The sequence below is a fragment of the Ursus arctos genome, unplaced genomic scaffold (genome assembly GCF_023065955.2).
Source record: "Ursus arctos isolate Adak ecotype North America unplaced genomic scaffold, UrsArc2.0 scaffold_24, whole genome shotgun sequence".
Classification (NCBI taxonomy): Eukaryota; Metazoa; Chordata; class Mammalia; order Carnivora; family Ursidae; genus Ursus; species Ursus arctos.
This window is the reverse complement of record NW_026622919.1, coordinates 21,658,474-21,675,686: the sequence shown is the minus strand read 5'-3', so window position 1 is coordinate 21,675,686 and position 17,213 is coordinate 21,658,474. Positions and strand designations below refer to the sequence as shown.

General features: G+C 40.1%; 1 protein-coding gene across 3 annotated transcripts in view; it reads right to left on the bottom strand.

Annotated features, from left to right (window-relative positions):
* Positions 1-15,199, bottom strand: part of FBXL20 (F-box and leucine rich repeat protein 20) — an 88,849-nt gene extending 73,650 nt beyond the window's left edge. The window contains exon 1 of one of the 3 annotated variants that reach the window (XM_026512966.4): positions 14,793-15,199. In XM_026512966.4, the coding sequence (XP_026368751.1) occupies positions 14,793-14,840 (48 nt within the window). In that variant the 5' untranslated portion in view covers positions 14,841-15,199. Of the gene's footprint in view, positions 1-13,972; positions 14,282-14,792 lie in introns of those variants that run through there. The other 2 variants (XM_026512967.4, XM_044389270.3) reach the window with 2 other exon arrangements.
* Between the last annotated feature and the right edge of the window lie 2,014 nt (positions 15,200-17,213).

The window sequence follows — 17,213 nt, the reverse complement described above, 5'->3', positions numbered from 1 at the left end:
AAAAAAAAAAAAAAAGCGCACAATAAAAGACTTATAAAGATATTCACAAGGTTTAAAACTGGTTCTTATCTCTTTAGGTAGACAGGATCAGGATTATGGGCAATATAAGGGGGAATTTTTATCATACTCAAAATGTTTTAATATTTTAAATAAGAATGTCTTCATGTATTGCTTATATAAATTATGTAAAACATATTAATTTAAAAAAGAGGGGAAGGGGCGCCTGGGTGGCACAGCAGTTGAGCGTCTGCCTTCGGCTCAGAGCGTGATCCCGGCGTTATGGGATCAAGCCCCACATCAGGCTCCTCCGCTATAAACCTGCTTCTTCCTCTCCCACTCCCCCTGCTTGTGTTCCCTCTCTCACTGGCTGTCTCTATCTCTGTTAAATAAATAAATAAAATCTTTTAAAAAATAAATAAATAAATAAAATGAAAAAATAAAAAAGAGGGGAAAAGATGCTAAAAACCTTATGTCCGGTATAATCTTGTTTGTTCATAAAACATGAACATAACCATGCATAACAGATGCATAATTTATGAAAGTATGTAATAAACAGTTAACAATGATTACTCTGGAGATAGGGGGATAGAGGAATTACTTTTCACTTGAAACTCACTTTAAGTTAAATAGAAAATTATACTTTTATTTCTCTTCCAGGAATAAATAATTTAATTTAACCTCCATTTTCTGTCCCAAATTAGACCACAGGCCTATAAGATAGAAGTGGGCAGAAAAACACGTCCCTGAAACACAGTGAACTGAGGGACCTGAAGCTAGTTTAGGACAGCCAAAGAGGCTGATGCTAATTTCCCTTAGCTAAAATAATGGTAACTTTTTTTTTTTAAGATTTTATTTATTTATTTGACAGACAGAGGCAGTGAGAGAGGGAACACAAGCAGGGGGAATGGGAGAGGGAGAAGCAGGCTTCCCGCTGAGGGGTTTAATCCCAGAATGCCAGGATCATGACCTGAGCCCAAGGCAGCCGCTTAACGACTGAGCCACCCAGGCGCCCCAATAATGGTAACATTTCACACAGCACACCACTTAATCAGCCATGGTCCAACTCCGACACAATAAATAAAAGCTACAAGAAAGTTTACTGAGCTAGATTTCGTTAAATTTTACTTAGACTTCCATTTTATTTGAGAGTACTACTGGCATTAAGCGAAACAACTACCTACAAATACTATTTTTTTTTTAAAGATCTTCTTTATTTGTCAGAGAGAAAGAGTGCGCGCATGAGCACAAGTAGGGGGAGCAGCAGGCAGAGGGAGAAGCAGGCTCCCTGCTGAGCAAGGAGCCTGATGCTGGACTCCATCCCAGAACCCTGGGACCATGCCCTGAGCCGAAGGCAAATGCTTAACTGACTGAGCCACCCAGGTGTCCATACAAATACTATTTGACTAGCTGCACCTTCAACCTGAATGTGTATCCAGGCTTAATTCCACAGAAGAAAAACAGTCCAATTACGATAACGTGGAGCATATATATTCTCCCCTAGTTCCTGGACTAATGCTGCATTGACCCTGTGGTTTATCACTCTCATGTTATTTCAACTCTGAAACAATACTGTTACTGGCAATACCAACAGAACCCTAGCCACCTGACTACAGCCAGAGCATGTAAAACATAGAAGAACAAAACTGGATCCTAGGTAGGTATGTAGTATTGTCAAGACTAAAAAGGTAGGGGGTGGCTAGCTGGCTGGGTCAGTAGACCATGCAACTCAGGGTCATATGAGTTCAAGCCCCACAATAGGCCTAGAGTTGACTTTCAAAAAAAAAAAAAAGACTAAAATGAGTTAATTACACAATTCATTTTAACATGTATTTGATAGTGGTTAAAACGGTCAGATAGCTCCTGGCCATAATTCTAAAACACCTTTTATTTTTATGGATGGGATTTTTTTTTTTTAAGATTTTATTTATTTGTCAGAGAAAGAGAGGGAGCACAAGCAGGGGGAGCAGCAGGCCGAGGGAGAAGCAGGCTCCCCGCTGAGCAGGGAGCCTGATGCAGGCATCGATCCCAGGGTCCTGGGATCATGACCTGAGCCAAAGGCAGACACTTAACAAACTGAGGCACCGAGGCTTCCCTGGATGGGATCATTTTTAATGCAAATTTTACATTACTGAAATAAGTAGGGGCACCTGAGTGGTTCAGGTCATGATCCCAGGAGCCTGGGATTGAGCCCCGAGTGGGGCTCCCTGCTCAGTGGGGGATCTGCTTATCCCTCCCCCTCTGCCCTCCCCCTGTTTGTGCTCTCTCTCTCTCAAGTAAATAAATAAATAAAATCTTTAGAAAGGGGGGGAGAAATAAGTAATATAAATACTTTAAAAATGATAAGTTTGTTTCTTAGTACTTTCTGATATTAAAAACATTTTATTATACTAGACCTACCTGATCTTTTATCTAGAAATGTTTGTTCATAAAATACTATATCCAAAATTGTTATTATTTTAACTCAATGGTAGCATATTGCTACTTTTCATCTTTAATAATATATTATGTGAAATTGATAAAATGCTGCCCAGACTTTGAAGTCAAACCGAAGAACAAAACTTGCAAAAAGCCTTAATATGAAGCTTCACAAACTTACAGTCAAGATTCTACAAATATTTACTAAACTGTTTTAATATCTCATTCCTAGTCTTCACGAAGAATTATAGTAAAGAAAGTAATCAGATCTAGACCATTATGGATTATATACTAACAGCTTTTGGTCCAACTATAATTTACACAGGTACCTTGGTATTCTTTACACAGAATATTTGTTCATGGCTGTTTAAGAGAGTTATTTAAGTTGGTTAGTAAGTATGGCTAATAAGCCAAAGTATAGGTTCTATTCCCATACTCTACAATCCCCCCACACAATTAACTTTGCTCAATTCTGTGGCCACAAACTCAAGTGTTAAATCAGTTCTAACCAACATCTTATAAATGCCTGTTATGGATCAAAAGAGGAATAATGAATAAATTGTTGAAAACAACTCATTCTTAGCATACACTAGAGACAAGTATAGCAGACTTCAAGTCAACTGGATTAAAGTTCTGGCTTTTATACTTAGCTATTTAATGTTGGGAAAATAACAGCCTTTTGGAGCATCTGCTTTCTTATCTATAAAATAGCAGAGAAATATCCTCCAACACATAAGATTTTTTTAAAGTTCAAATGAAATCATAAACGGGAACATGTTCTTTAATATGTAAAACACTATATTAATTTGTTACTTGAGAAGTTCAAATCTCTCTCCTACTAAAGGGGCAGGTGAGCAGGATACCCTATGTACATGACGGTCAGCACTATGCAGAGTCATTCATAAATTCCTTAACGAGACTTAACTGCATGAAAAACAAATGGAGCACCAGTGTATAACTACAAACTATATCATGAATTCCTGGAACTACCAAAGAGTTACTTTCCTGTTACTCTTTCTCTAACCTCATTTAATTTGTTTAAATCTCAGAGGAATGTCCGGCTTTAGTGAGGAGCAGTTACTCTGATTAGCTCTACCATTAGTGGTGTTACTGTTTTGTTTTCCTAAAGATGGGTCAGCAGACCCAAAGCAATTACTAATAAAAAAACCTGCCTATCTTTTCCCTTTGTCCTGTCTTGTAAATATGCAGAGAATGTCACAGAGAAGGGTAATTCATACTTGCATTTTTAAGAGTTTATACCTGACAGTAAAGTGCTACTATTTTTAAAAGCAGGGTCAGTGGGTTTTGTTTTCTTTTAAAAGCACTGTGAATACTTTTCATAAAATTGGTTCTTATCACTTTCCCATACTTCTAACACTGCATTTACCAGAACCCACTAATTATCCTTCTTCCTAACTAGACTACAAACTCACTGACGCAGAGACAATGTTTTAGAGCAGCTTTGTACCGTTAACACCTATCAATATCTGACACACAGTTGGTAGTTAAGTAAATTTTGAATAGTACTGAACTCCTACCCACAGTATATCTTGGTTTTCTATACCGAGCTTTTCTGAGCCCTAGACAGTCAGATAAGCTCTCCTGAGCTCCCAGATGTTTTTCGTAGCTTGAGAGGATGGATAGTGTGTTCTGGTGGTTTCACTGGTGAAACTGAATGTATCTGATCATGTACAACATACAAGTTAGAAAATAATTGTATTTTAGGTGCTGTATATTAGATAATGCATCTTGTTTCTAGGATTAAAACATCTAGGATAGGATAGAAACTTGAGAGAAGGCGTACTGATTTTAACATGTCAAATTCTTGGTAGGTAAATCTATTTCTCCATGGAGTTCACGTTGCAAATCCAAGTTACCTTTGTATCCCTTATCCCAGTATTTCTTTAACAGAAATTTACATCATTATCTCCAAGCGACCTTCTGAAACCTGCATACCAGATCCAACAGTTTTAAGGGATCAGTATGGGGCAAAAACTTCACTGGTGATTTTTTTTTTTTTTAAGATTTTATTTATTTATTTGACAGAGACAGAGACAGCCAGCGAGAGAGGGAACACAAGCAGGGGGAGTGGGAGAGGAAGAGGCAGGCTCCTAGTGGAGAAGCCTGACGTGGGGCTCGATCCCAGAACGCCGGGATCACGCCCTGAGCCGAAGGCAGATGCTTAACGACTGCGCCACCCAGGCGCCCCTTCACTGGTGATTCTAATAGACACTCAGGTCCTTCCTTATTTATTTCTACTATGACATTCTGTTTCTATAAATGAAATTTAGTTTCACTTCTTCCTCCTTAATAATGTCCACTTAATTCGGGGAGTACTATTAGAAAGAGCTTTAGGTTTATCTTTTTTTTTAACTGAGCTATAACTGACAACATTACATTAGGTTTCATCTTTAACATTAATCTGGTTTGTATTAAATTAGGGAAATACACATTGGAAATCTTATTTTAGAGCTCTAAAGACAAAGAGAGGTAAGTGGTTTTTCCCAGGGCTCAGTGTAAGTTCACAATAGTGCCAACATTAGGTCCCTTGAGATTTTGATTCCTATATTTGGCCAAACTTTACTGTCTAGACCAGAGACTGATGAGCTCAGATGTAATTTATGTCACTTAGGGCATACAATCCACCTTTTGAGGCATATAATCTAAATACAATTATTCTTTCTTAAGGAATGTTTTGACCTCGGTGAGACTGCCTTTTTTGTCCTTGTAGATATCTAGATTTGGGAAACTTCTTCTGTGTACCAGTCAGCTGTGACTAAGAATACTGACTATTAAGTCCCGTATCTTCCTGAAGTTACCATTCATGAGAATACGTTAGGAAAATTATACTATTATATAAATGTTTTAACTTATCCAAGGAGAATTCCAAAACAGGTCAGGTTTCTTTCCCACAAATGGGATGCAGAAATAAGTTAGGACAGAAATAAATTAGGACGTGATTTTTTTCAACATGGGCTTCTTTACATGAAGGACATGTAAACAGTTTTCAAAAAGCTGATAAGGATGAGTGTGTGGAAACGGTATTAGCAATGCAGAGTTCTTTTTCAAAAATAAATACATCTCTACTTGTCCATGTTCGGTCATGCCATAGCTTTATTTTCTACAAATCAGGGAAGGAAGAATGACCTGTTTCTGGGTAAAAGCTGACTGATCTAGTGTTTTAAATGTCAACTTACAATTTGGTGCCAGATTCTCATCCTAGGAGGCATTTACCCACATTTGCCTAACAATGAATACAATAACGGTTGCAGTATAAACTCCAGATTGAAACACTGCTAAATTACTACTCTTCAACTACACTGATTAAAATTCATAGGTGTTCCTGTTTAATAAACCCAATATATAAAACTGAATCAGATGAACAAAGAGATAATTAGTTACACTCTTTCCTTTGTAATAGAATTTTTCTTTTAAATAGTAAATTCCTTTAAAACATTTAAAATGATGATTTACAAAAAGTCTAATTAAAAACACTTTTACTCCACAAAGTAATATAATAAGAGTCATCACTTACTGAGTGCTTATTGTGTGGAAGATTCCACAGGGTAATAATAGGCTTTATTTATTGAGCCCTTATTGTTCAGTAGACAACTTGTTAAGTGCTATGCAAACATTACAGAATTAAATCCTTACAATCCAGTGAAGTAGGCATTATACCCATTTTAGATACTTAAAATTTGAGCCTCAGATTAAATAACTTGCCCAAGCTCACACAGATGGTAGGTGGCAAAGCCAGGGTTCAAACTCAGACTTCAGAGTTCGACACAGAGCTCAGACAAAGCTAATGCTCTTAAATAGATTCTCATTATATAAATATATGAATTCCATACATCCTAAGAAACTGAACCACAGCACACTGCACTCCAGGATATCATACAATCATTATATTCATTCCTCAACTCCTTTGGCAAAAGTGCTCATTTGGACAGATACACACCAGTTAATCTGTTTGTTTGTTTTCCTTTAAGTGTCCACCTCCACTTCTATCAGAATTTGGAGCAAAAACAAGCAAGAATCCAAAGCAGAATATGGGTTAAGATCACACAGGCTGTTGTAAGCAAAGAAATATAAGAACACTGGCAATAAACTGAATACCTAGTCTCTAATCTGCAGCAAATTGGGGGATTTATTTATAGAGAATCACAGAATTTCTTTTTTTTTTTTAAGATTTTATTTATTTATTTATTTGACAGAGATAGAGACAGCCAGCGAGAGAGGGAACACAAGCAGGGGGAAGGAATGGGAGAGCAAGAAGCAGGCTTCCAGAGGAGGAGCTCGATCCCAGAACGCTGGGATCATGCCCTGAGCCGAAGGCAGACGCTTAGTGACTGAGCCACACAGGTGCCCCGAGAATCACAGAATTTCTGTGCTAGAAAAGAACTTACAGTTGCAGGATCGAGGTCCAGAAAGGTCATACAGATACCAGTACACACATACACATTATTATATGATTATCATTATATATACATATAATGCATATTTTTAAAATACATGTATGTGAATACTTATTTCATAGTTCAGACCTGTATTATTTCCGTTTGTAAAATCCTTAAGACACCACCTTAACACTTTCATCCTTTTACTCAAATTAACTTTAAAATTATAACATTAGGGGCACCTGGGTGGCACAGCGGTTAAGCGTCTGCCTTCGGCTCAGGGCGTGATCCCGGCATTATGGGATCGAGCCCCACATCGGGCTCCTCCGCTATGAGCCTGTTTCTTCCTCTCCCACTCCCCCTGCTTGTGTTCCCTCTCTCGCTGGCTGTCTCTGTCTCTGTCAAATAAATAAATAAAATCTTTAAAAAAAATAAAAGAAATAGAATTATAACATTAAAATATATAAATAACCTGGTTCAAAAAAGATGACAAAGAATGATTTAAAAACAAAACAAAAATAACATGACAAAAAAAGGATGATATTCTAACAGAGAACTCTGGAAAACTTTGCAGCTAACATTTACAGTTAACATTAAAATGTTAATTTGCAGGCAATTGCAAATCCTTTCTTTTTCTTCTCCCCACCCACCTTGAAAGAGGAAAAAAGGAAACAAAGAATGTAACAAAACCAACTAGCTCTTTGTTGGTAAACTGCAATTTAGTATACACAGAGTTGGCAAAGACCTTCCCTGGGCCTAAACTGTCAGCCAAGGGTGACATATGCATAAGAATAGGTACTCTATATTTAAAAACCTGCCCTAATCTAGAAATTTTACTGTTTTCTTTTTGCCTTTCTTCCCTGCCACATAAATCACCTCACTCTGCAGACAGTAAAGCAAACTCGAAGCATCCACAATAGCTATACCTAGGGCTTCTTCTTATTGCAAGTATAAGTAAAACTGAAAATGCTTTCCCATTTTTTACTTTTAAACAATTATGAAATTATATCTGCCTGCATCCTCTAGTTGATCAGGAAGTCACGCTAACCAACAAATACCATAATAGTTGGTATATCTGATTACATAAAATTGGGCAGGCATTTGATTTATTGCTAACCTTCACCCCATGTTGTTAGATATGATTTCTGTCTTAGCGCCAACGTAATGCATAAGATCAATTTGCTCCTTGCTTACACGGTATTCTACTTCCTTTTTAGTTTTTACTAGAAATTCCTGGGACAAGATTCAAGGACAAAAATGGAAGAAGGCATTGCCAATATATGTTTCATAATTGACTAAATTTTTGTCTACCATGATTTAATTGGTGACTTTAATGTCATAGCAACTTAAGAGACTGAGCAAAAATTACTGAAATTACATTTCCATCTGATTACGACCATCAGATATGAGGCTTATTAAATCCAAGAGAATATCGTAGAACCAAATTGGAGGAAAAATGATTAGGGAATACTAGTTACTTAACCTATAGCTGTAACTATTATGCCTGATGGTTATTAGATACATGCTGAAAATCACTACCCAGCAAAGCCATTCTTTCAACAGAAAGTCTTCAAAAGCTAATGCAAGTATGTTCTGGGTTTATTTACGTTTGAATACATATCTTCATTTTTAAAAGTTATAAAATTAAGCAAAATGAATCAAGAACAAGTACCATTACACAGTTCAATACCACCACCTATTGTTAGTTGCTATTAAGTTAAAAATCTTTTATCAAATGGGTCCAAATGCACTAAGACATAAAATTGTAAAACCAAGTTGTATGCCTTCATTTTTCTGAGTCAATTTTCAGGTAGGGGTCTGATCTAAGAATCTACCAAGTCTGGAAGACCAAGTAGGAAAAAGACAACTATGCACAAGCAGCTAAATTTGGTCAGTTGAAGGGCATTCTTTCTTCTTCCTCCCTCCCTTGGATTTTCCTGGTGTAACGGAATATTTTATTTTGAACATCTAAAAATACCCTTCCAAACCGCAGTACTAGTTAGATTACTGAAAATTTTAATTCAGTTCCCAATCTGTCACCAGTTGGGAAACTGTAATCTAAGGGCTGGGAATGGAATCCTTGGCCTGTAACAAAAGTACTTAATAATTTGCAAGAAAAATGAGACCAAGATTTGAAAAGAGACACTTAGGAGATAAAAATAGAAGGATTTTAGAAATTAAGATTAAAAAGTGACATCAACACTAACAGCTAAAACTGACAAATAACCTAAAACATAATATAAAAATTTAAAAGTGTAAATACTTCTAAACACTCCTAATACTGATTCAATGAATGAAAATTTTCGATGCAGAAATAGATTACAGCTAAGAAGAATGTATGACTTAAATATCAAGAACACACTTTGTAAAGTTTTTGCCAAGTTAAAAATTTTTAACGACGGAAAACATAATTTCCAATGTGTAATGATTTATCTTATGTACAGTGTAGAAAGAAACAAACATATATTGATTTTTAAATAATGAATTACTAAAGTACATGATACAACATACCGTGCTTCAAAAAGCGAAAAGGAGGGACACCTGAGTGACTCGGTTAGTTACGGACTGCCTTCGGCCCAGGTCATGATCCCAGGGGGCTGGAACAGAGCCCCACCCAACCACCCGCCTTTGGTTCCCTGCTCAGCAAGGAGCTTGCTTCCCCCTCTCCCTCTGCTGCTCCCCCTGCTTCTGCTCTCTCTCTCTCGAATAAATAAAACCTTTAAAAAAAGAAAAAAGGTAAAAAGGGCCCATAATTATACAATAAACATCAATAACACTATTTTTAAAAAACACAGATTGTCTTAATTGGCCCAAAAAGCCTAGACCTCTAATTTGTACCTTGTATAATATTAGATAACTGCTTTCAAACTAATCTCTAAACGTTAAAAACAAAATTCCTTACTTTTACTAGTATTCCTTCCCATTGCAAGGCTTTTCAAATAGAATGAAACAAATGGCTGTCACCCACTGGGAAAATGTGTAACATTTTCCACGTGCACCAATTAGGAAAAGATGATCATTTACCACACAGAATGTTCTTTAGATTAAAAGATAAAACCTTACGGGAGAAAAAAGGTCATTACTGAAGCCTTAGCAGTACTGTGCAACTCTGCCTACAAACTTTAGCAATACTGGAGTGGCTGTTCTAGAAGAAACAGCCAAGGAAATGTGGTCCTCTGCTTTTATTTTAAAAATTACAGATTCATAGGATTTTGGAACAAAAGGAACCGTAACAATTGATTCTAAATTCTTTGTTTTGCAAAGGAGGGAAAGGACCAAACTGGAGAAGCAAAAAGAAATGACCAAAGTTATAGTTAATTGGTCACAAAAATCAAGATTAACTAACATCCAGTTCTTTCAACTCCCAATGCAGTATATTCTCTCTGCCATACCACATTTTATGATTTTTCTTATTTTGGACAAACTGACTTAATAAAATGAAGCAGGCAAATAAGTATTACAATTTAATTTTACAGGCTGTAATATTATACATTTTTCAAGGCAGCAGTTAGGTGTAAAGAAAAATACAGTAATGAACAGGGATTCAAAGTATCCAAATTGGAACTTACCATATCCTAACTATGTGAGTCTTAACATTTCCAGGCACTGATTAAACTGTAAATAGTATCTGTGATGTTGGTTAATGTTTTAACAATAGATAATGCCAGACTTTTTAACGAACCCAAATAAGACAGAAATTTTCCTCCAATAGTACTATCATCTTACAATGGAGCTACTAAAGGAATGATGAAATGGAGAGGCTTTACTGAAAAAAAATCTAAACTTATATTCAAAGGCTAGCTTAGATATTTATACATGTCTGTCACTAACCTCACTGAGGGATAAGATAACACACATAGGGGTGCCTGGGTGGCTCAGCTGGTTAAGCATCCAACTCTTGATTTTAGCTCAGATCATGATCCCAGGGTTGTGAGATCGGTCCCAGAGTCCAGCTCCACACTGGGCATGGAGCCTGCTCCTGCTTAAGATTCTCTCTCTGCCCCTCCCCCCATTTTTTTTTTTTTAAAGTAACACACATTATAGTACTTTAAAGTAACACACATTATAGTACTTCAAAAGAAGTACTTCATTCTTGATAGCAAAGACAAAATAAAATATACTGGATGAAGAAATTTAGGAAAGTTCTTATCCACACACTTTTATGGGCTTTTTGGCTATGTTATGCTAAAAACAGAGCAGAACAACAGAGTGAAGTTAAAAAAAAAAAAATGCAGGTTGGAATCCTGGCTCCCCCACTTACTAGCTGTGCAACTTAAGCACTTGTTAGGCCCTAGCTTTCCTCAACTGTAAAACAGCATTGTAAGAATTAGAAGTAACTGAGGTAAAACATCTAGCTCAGTGCCTGGTAGGCAGGATTCAATAACAATTATTAAGTCTGAAAGGAAATTATCAAAATTTGCCACAAAACAATGTATACTATAAGTAACGTAATAAAACGTACTTAGATGAATTCCAATTGAGAGAGACGTTAGTCAGCACTCATTATGTTAGCTTATAAGGGTTATTTTTGTAGAAAGTTAATGCCAAAGTGATACAGCAAAGGACAACAATAATTTTCACATCTCTGCATCTCTTTAACTCTTTTACCCAACTGTCATCTACTTTGGCTATTCTACAGGATGCTACATATCTGACTAACAAGTACTCTACTCCCTTTATTTTAACTTAAAATTTTTTTCTACAGCTCCAGCCCTGAGTGTGAGAGTTAAAGTGTGTGGCCTGCACTTACAACATCCAAAAGCATAATGCACATAATATTCCTTATAAGATTTTGAAGAATCAACTATAAAAAGATGAATTTTATCTTCCACCCAGAAAAAAAAAATGTGACCAAGAAAAAGAAAACTACCTTTCACTTTCTGTATTAACCGTAACTAATTTGAAATGAGTTAGTATTTGCTAAAAAAAATTTCCTTCCCTCACAAAAATTCTCAGGGATCGGCTATCTACTTACAATCATAAAATTATCAGTCCTTCAAAAACCATTCTGTAATTTTGAGAATTAAAAAAATAACATGATGTAAATGTTTTAGGAATGAAAAGACTGCTTTATTTTGTCTACATGTTTTATCCATTGAAACTAAATATTTAAAATGTTTTCAATCAATTAGCAATAAATTTACTACTTCATAAGAGACCTAACAGTTTATTATTTTACTACTTGTAAACTAGGTCAGTGAAGAGGTAAATGGAAAAAAAAAAAAAAAAAAGAGGTATATGACTTTAAGAAATACTCAGATAATTAAACTCATTAACACATATCATTTCCAGCCTTTCCCATTTGTGTTCTGGCATGGACCACTTCATATCATAATAAAAGACTAAAATGTTTATTTATCAACCAAAAGCTAATCATGAATACTGTAGAAGGAGGGTTTTTTAATCCTCTCTTATTCTTTATCTTATGACACCTTTAGAAAGCTTCAACTGGTTTAGTTTAACGTAAATAGACAACAAAGCAATAAATTTTATTATGATAGTACCACCATTACAGGTAAACTACAAATTAAAATATAAGATAATTACAAAAATAGGATGCAGCAATGCAATTTTAAAACACATACTACAAAAAGAACTCCTTCCAACAGTAACTCAATCTAAAAGAAAATAGCAAAATAATAAAGAGCAGACTTCAATGGCAAAAGGCTATCCCCCACTAAGGATCTTCAGTATTTGGGTTTCTCTTTCAAGATTCCTGTTAACTGCTGAAAGTTTACTCAGTAATTTTAATGACGATCTGGACTTTTATAGGACAGTAGTACTGAATATGAAAGCTCCCTAAATTAAGCTTATTGGCTCTCTCTACTTTAAGGCAACCTAAAGTTCTGTTAAACACCAAATCACATCTACTGTAGTATTTTCTTCCTACAATTACATTAAATATGAAGACTCTGAAGAGGCCAATTTCTAGATTTTCTCTACTCCTCACCTCCAACAATAATATCGTAGAGCTCTGAATTTACACTTTTCCCCAACACCTTCTGGCTAGATTTTTGTGGATAAATTAAAATATTTTCCCCATAAGCATAAAAAGAAACCAAGGAATAGACTAAACTGAAGACCTTTAGGTAACAATTTCACCCTCGGCACCTAGTGGGCAAGTTTCCTGAAACTTCTGTCTCACCGTCTTACAATTTCATGCCTTCAAATGGAAATGAAGAAAACACCAAATGAGACGTACACTGAGCTGTGAGTGATCCCAGGTCAGTCTGATTCTCTGCCAGAAAGGGCCAGGTAACGTTTACTCTAACTGTTGTAGAAGTTTCTTTCTCTTATCCCCTCAGTAAACCCTGGGGGTATTATTTCCACACTACTGCAATTCATCCGTAGTTAGAGTACTTCACTTCCCAAAGGAATCACTTCCTTAACACGGTTGACTACTCACTGAAGACGCTTTCAGGTGTTTTCCTATTTCCTCATCCATTCCTCAATTCCATTAGCTTATAAACCTCGCCAGAGGAAAAAAAAGTTCTTAAAGAATGGGTTTTCTGAAGTCTCCCCGACCTTCGTCCCAACCTCAAAGACCGTACACATCTAAGAGTTCCCAGAAACAATGAGCTACAAAAGTACAGACTAAACGGGAAAGAAGAGGAAGTATCAGAACAATACCCAAACCAAACACAGCACTGAAAACTCGTGGTCGTCTCTAACATCCCAGTCTACTACCCCCACTTCCCTAGATTAACCAAGGTCTCGCAAACTCAGAGAAAAGGCCCCCTGGCCCATAATTTCCCTTTCGCTTCACGAAGAAAGTGGCAGACAGAAAAGAAGCCAGCTCCGGTTGATCGGAGCTGTGATGCTTTTTCTGCCGGGTGGAGGGAGGCAAGCCAAGGGTTGTGTAAAGAATGGAAAGCTGAGTGATACTGGGGGGAGGGGGGAATTAGGGCGCCAGAGCTAATCCCTTGCCGGGGCCCGCCGGCGGAACAGGCTGGAGGCGACCAGCCCGGAGGACTAGGGAAGCTGGGCTGCATCGGGCTTTCGGCTCGCGAGAAAGGGGAAAGAAGTCTGGCAGCCCCAGCGGTCAGTGGGTGACGGCGCCAGGCAAGGGAGGAGGCTCCGTGCGGAGCGAAATTTTCGGGGCACAAGAGCGGGAATCGCCTTGCTCACGCCGCCCCAGCCCCCCCCCCCCAGGCTCACACCTCAAACCTGCTCTTGGTCACTCCGTTCACGTCCCTCCTCATGGGGCCGGCGGGTGCGGCCGGGGCCGGGCGCTGCGGCGTGCGGAGTGCAAAGACTGGGGGCCCGGGGCAGGCCCCGGAGTTCCGGGACGGGGAGGAGGTAGAGGAACGGCGGGCAGGGGCCGTCGGCGGGGAGGGGAAACCTCTCGGCTCCGGCCGGGCCTCCTCCACCTCCCGCAGAGCCGGCGGCGGCGACGACTGCTCGTCGCTAGCTCTTCTCTCCCCTCAGCCTCAACTTCAACCCAAAACAAAAACACTCCCCACCTGCCAGCAACGCCGCTCCTCATTGGGCAGAACCGCCCGGGCCTCGGAACGCCGTGGGGAGGGGAGGAGGAGGAGCGCGCGGCGGCGGCGGCGCGGGACCACCCCTCCCCCACTCCCGGGCGCAGCCTGCGACGGTCCGCCCGGGAGCAGCCGGAGCGCGGCGGCGGCGGCGGCGCGAGCCCGCTCTTGCCTCCGAAGCACGCAAGCCCACCGCGAGAAGGAGAGGCAGGGAAGTGCCTATCTATTTGTGTGTATTTGTGTATGGGAGGGGCTGTGGGGAGGGCGTGAGTGCGCGCGTGCTCGCGGACTCGCGAGTGAGGAAAGCAGGACAACTGCACACAGTACCGGAGCCCATCTAATCCCCTTCGCTGGCAGACAGCACGCACCCACCCAGCAAGCACTTGAGCTTTCTGTCAAGTCCTCCCAGCCCCCCTAAGTCTTGTCGCTTCTTCCCCGGTAGCCTGTGTAGCCACATATGTCCTTCCCGGCCCCCCAACTCCCTTCCCCTATCACTCACTGTCGCCTTGAACCCAAAGTGCAGCAGGCGGTCCCTGCTCGGAGCCATTTTCCTCCTCTTTCTGGTTGTTTCTAGATTGAGGCAGTGCTGCTGCTGCTGCTGCTGCCGCCGCCGCCGCCGTCGTTGCTGTCGCTGCCGCCGCCTCCCCCGCCCCCGTGGATTGCATTACCGGGTGTTGCAGGGAGGCCTGGGGGGCCGCCGCAGGGCGTGGGTCTCCCTGTGCATGGATCAGGAGGACAGGGGGTTGGGTAATTGCGCTACCCTCTGCTCCAGGAATATGCAGCGAGGCCGCACCTCGCGCCTTGGGGTCAGGGGGTGTAGCGCAGGAGCTGGGCGACCATTCCTTTTAGCTGGGGGAGGGGCACGCTTTGGTGGTTGGGGGGGCCGGCGAGGCTGAAGTGCCTTTGGCTTCCCCCGCCCCTCCGCCACCAGACTGCCGCTGGCACCCAATGGGCTCTAGTGCCTGCCCGTCCTCCAATCAGGGCTCTGGTTGATGAGAACCTGATCCTGACGCCACTTTGGCGGGAGAAACAAGCGTGTCTTAACGAGTAGGCGGGGGAGCTGGCCCAGTGGAAATTACGACATTCATCTGACTGCTTGGCTCCTTCCATAGAAGCTAGTTTGTGTCATCGTATTATTATACTTTAGCAACACCAGCCCTCAAGGTGTTGAAATTTATGATCGAATTTCCATGGATTAAGGAATAAGTTTACCCTCTTATAGAGCGACAAACTACATAAGCATGTACCAAAGATGAAGGATTAAAAGTTGTATCATAAGTTACAGCAGTCCTGGCAGGATCACTGCCCCTAATTGTATTCCAGAGTATGTTTGTCTTCATACCTCTTTTAATTCATTTTAGTGACTGGCTTGTTATGAATCTGATTTAAGAGAGGAGCTTATTGGGGCACCTGGCTGGCTGAGTTGGTGGAACCTACCAGTCTTGATCTCAGGTTGTGGGTTCAAGCCCCGTTGGGTGTAGAGATTACTTTAAAATATTTATAAAACAGAGAGGAGCTTATTTAAGAGCAACTTGTGCTGGAGATTTTTTAAAAATAGGCATATTCTGAGGCGCCTGGATGGCTCAGTGGGTTAAGCATCCAACTCTTGATTTCAGCTCAGGTCATGATCTCAAGGTGGTGAGATCCAGCCCCCTCTTGAGCTCCTAGCCGGCCTGGAGCCTGCTTAAGATTCTCTCTCCCTCTGCCCCTCCCCACCCGCCAGCCCCACCCCTGCTCCTGCTCTAAAAAAAAAAAAAAAAAAAAAAAAAAAAAAAAAAAAAAAGGAAAAGTTATTAAAATAAAATAAAATAGGCATATTCAGGCTGGAAGCTTTATTACCCAACTCTTCAAGCACTTTTTTTTTTCCTTAACTTTCTCATGTTTGTCCTAGAAAGGGCTTCTTAGCAAGGAACCTAGCTTCAGAAACTCATTCTCAGGCCCACAAACTCTAGATGTTATATTCTAGATGTTATATTCTCTCCTGCCTGCTACTTTTAATGATTTTTCACTTCAGCCATATAAACACAGCTTTTTAGTCCCATCTGATCTAGGAGCAATTTTCTCCCAACTATTGAATTTGGTGACTAAGGCAGGCAAAACATAGTAAAACTGGCTCAAGCAGAGAAATCAAATGAAAAACTTTCATAGGTCGTTTTCCAGATTTCAATTATCCCTTCCAGTTAACCTATTTTGAGTAATACTCAGGGAAGACTTTTACTTCCTGATTGAATATTTCTGGTTGGTGGACTTTTAAAAAGCTGAATAGGGGCACCTGGGTGGCTCAGTAAATTGCGCTGCTCTTGATTTTGCTGACTCTTGATTGGCTCAGGTTATGATCTCAGGGTTGAGCCACCCCTCCGGTTCCTCGCTCAGCAGGGAGTCTGCTTGTCCCTTGCTCTCTGCCCCTCGCCCCACTCCTCCCTCTCTAAAAACAAATAAAATCCTTTTTTTAAAAAAGCTGAGGGGCGCCTGGGTAGCGCAGTTGTTAAGCGTCTGCCTTCGGCCTAGGGCGTGATCCCCGCGTTCCGGATGGAGTCCCACGTCGGGCTCCTCCGCTGGGAGCCTGCTTCTTCCTCTCCCGCTCCCCTGCTGTGTTCCCTCTCTCGCTGTCTGTCACATAAATAAATAAAATCTTTTAAAAAAATAAAAAATAAAAAGCTAAATAAGGGGTGCCTGGGTGGCGCAGTCGTTAAGCGTCTGCCTTTGGCTCAGGGCGTGATCCCTGCATTCTGGGATCAAGTCCCACATCAGGCTCCTCCACTAGAAGCCTGCTTCTTCCTCTCCCACTCCCCCTGCTTGTGTTCCCTGTCTCGCTGGCTGTCTCTGTCTCTGTCAAATAAATAAATAAAATCTTTAAAAAAAATAAAAAAATAAAAAGCTTAATAAATGAAAATTACTCAAAGGTTAAAAATTTACTACA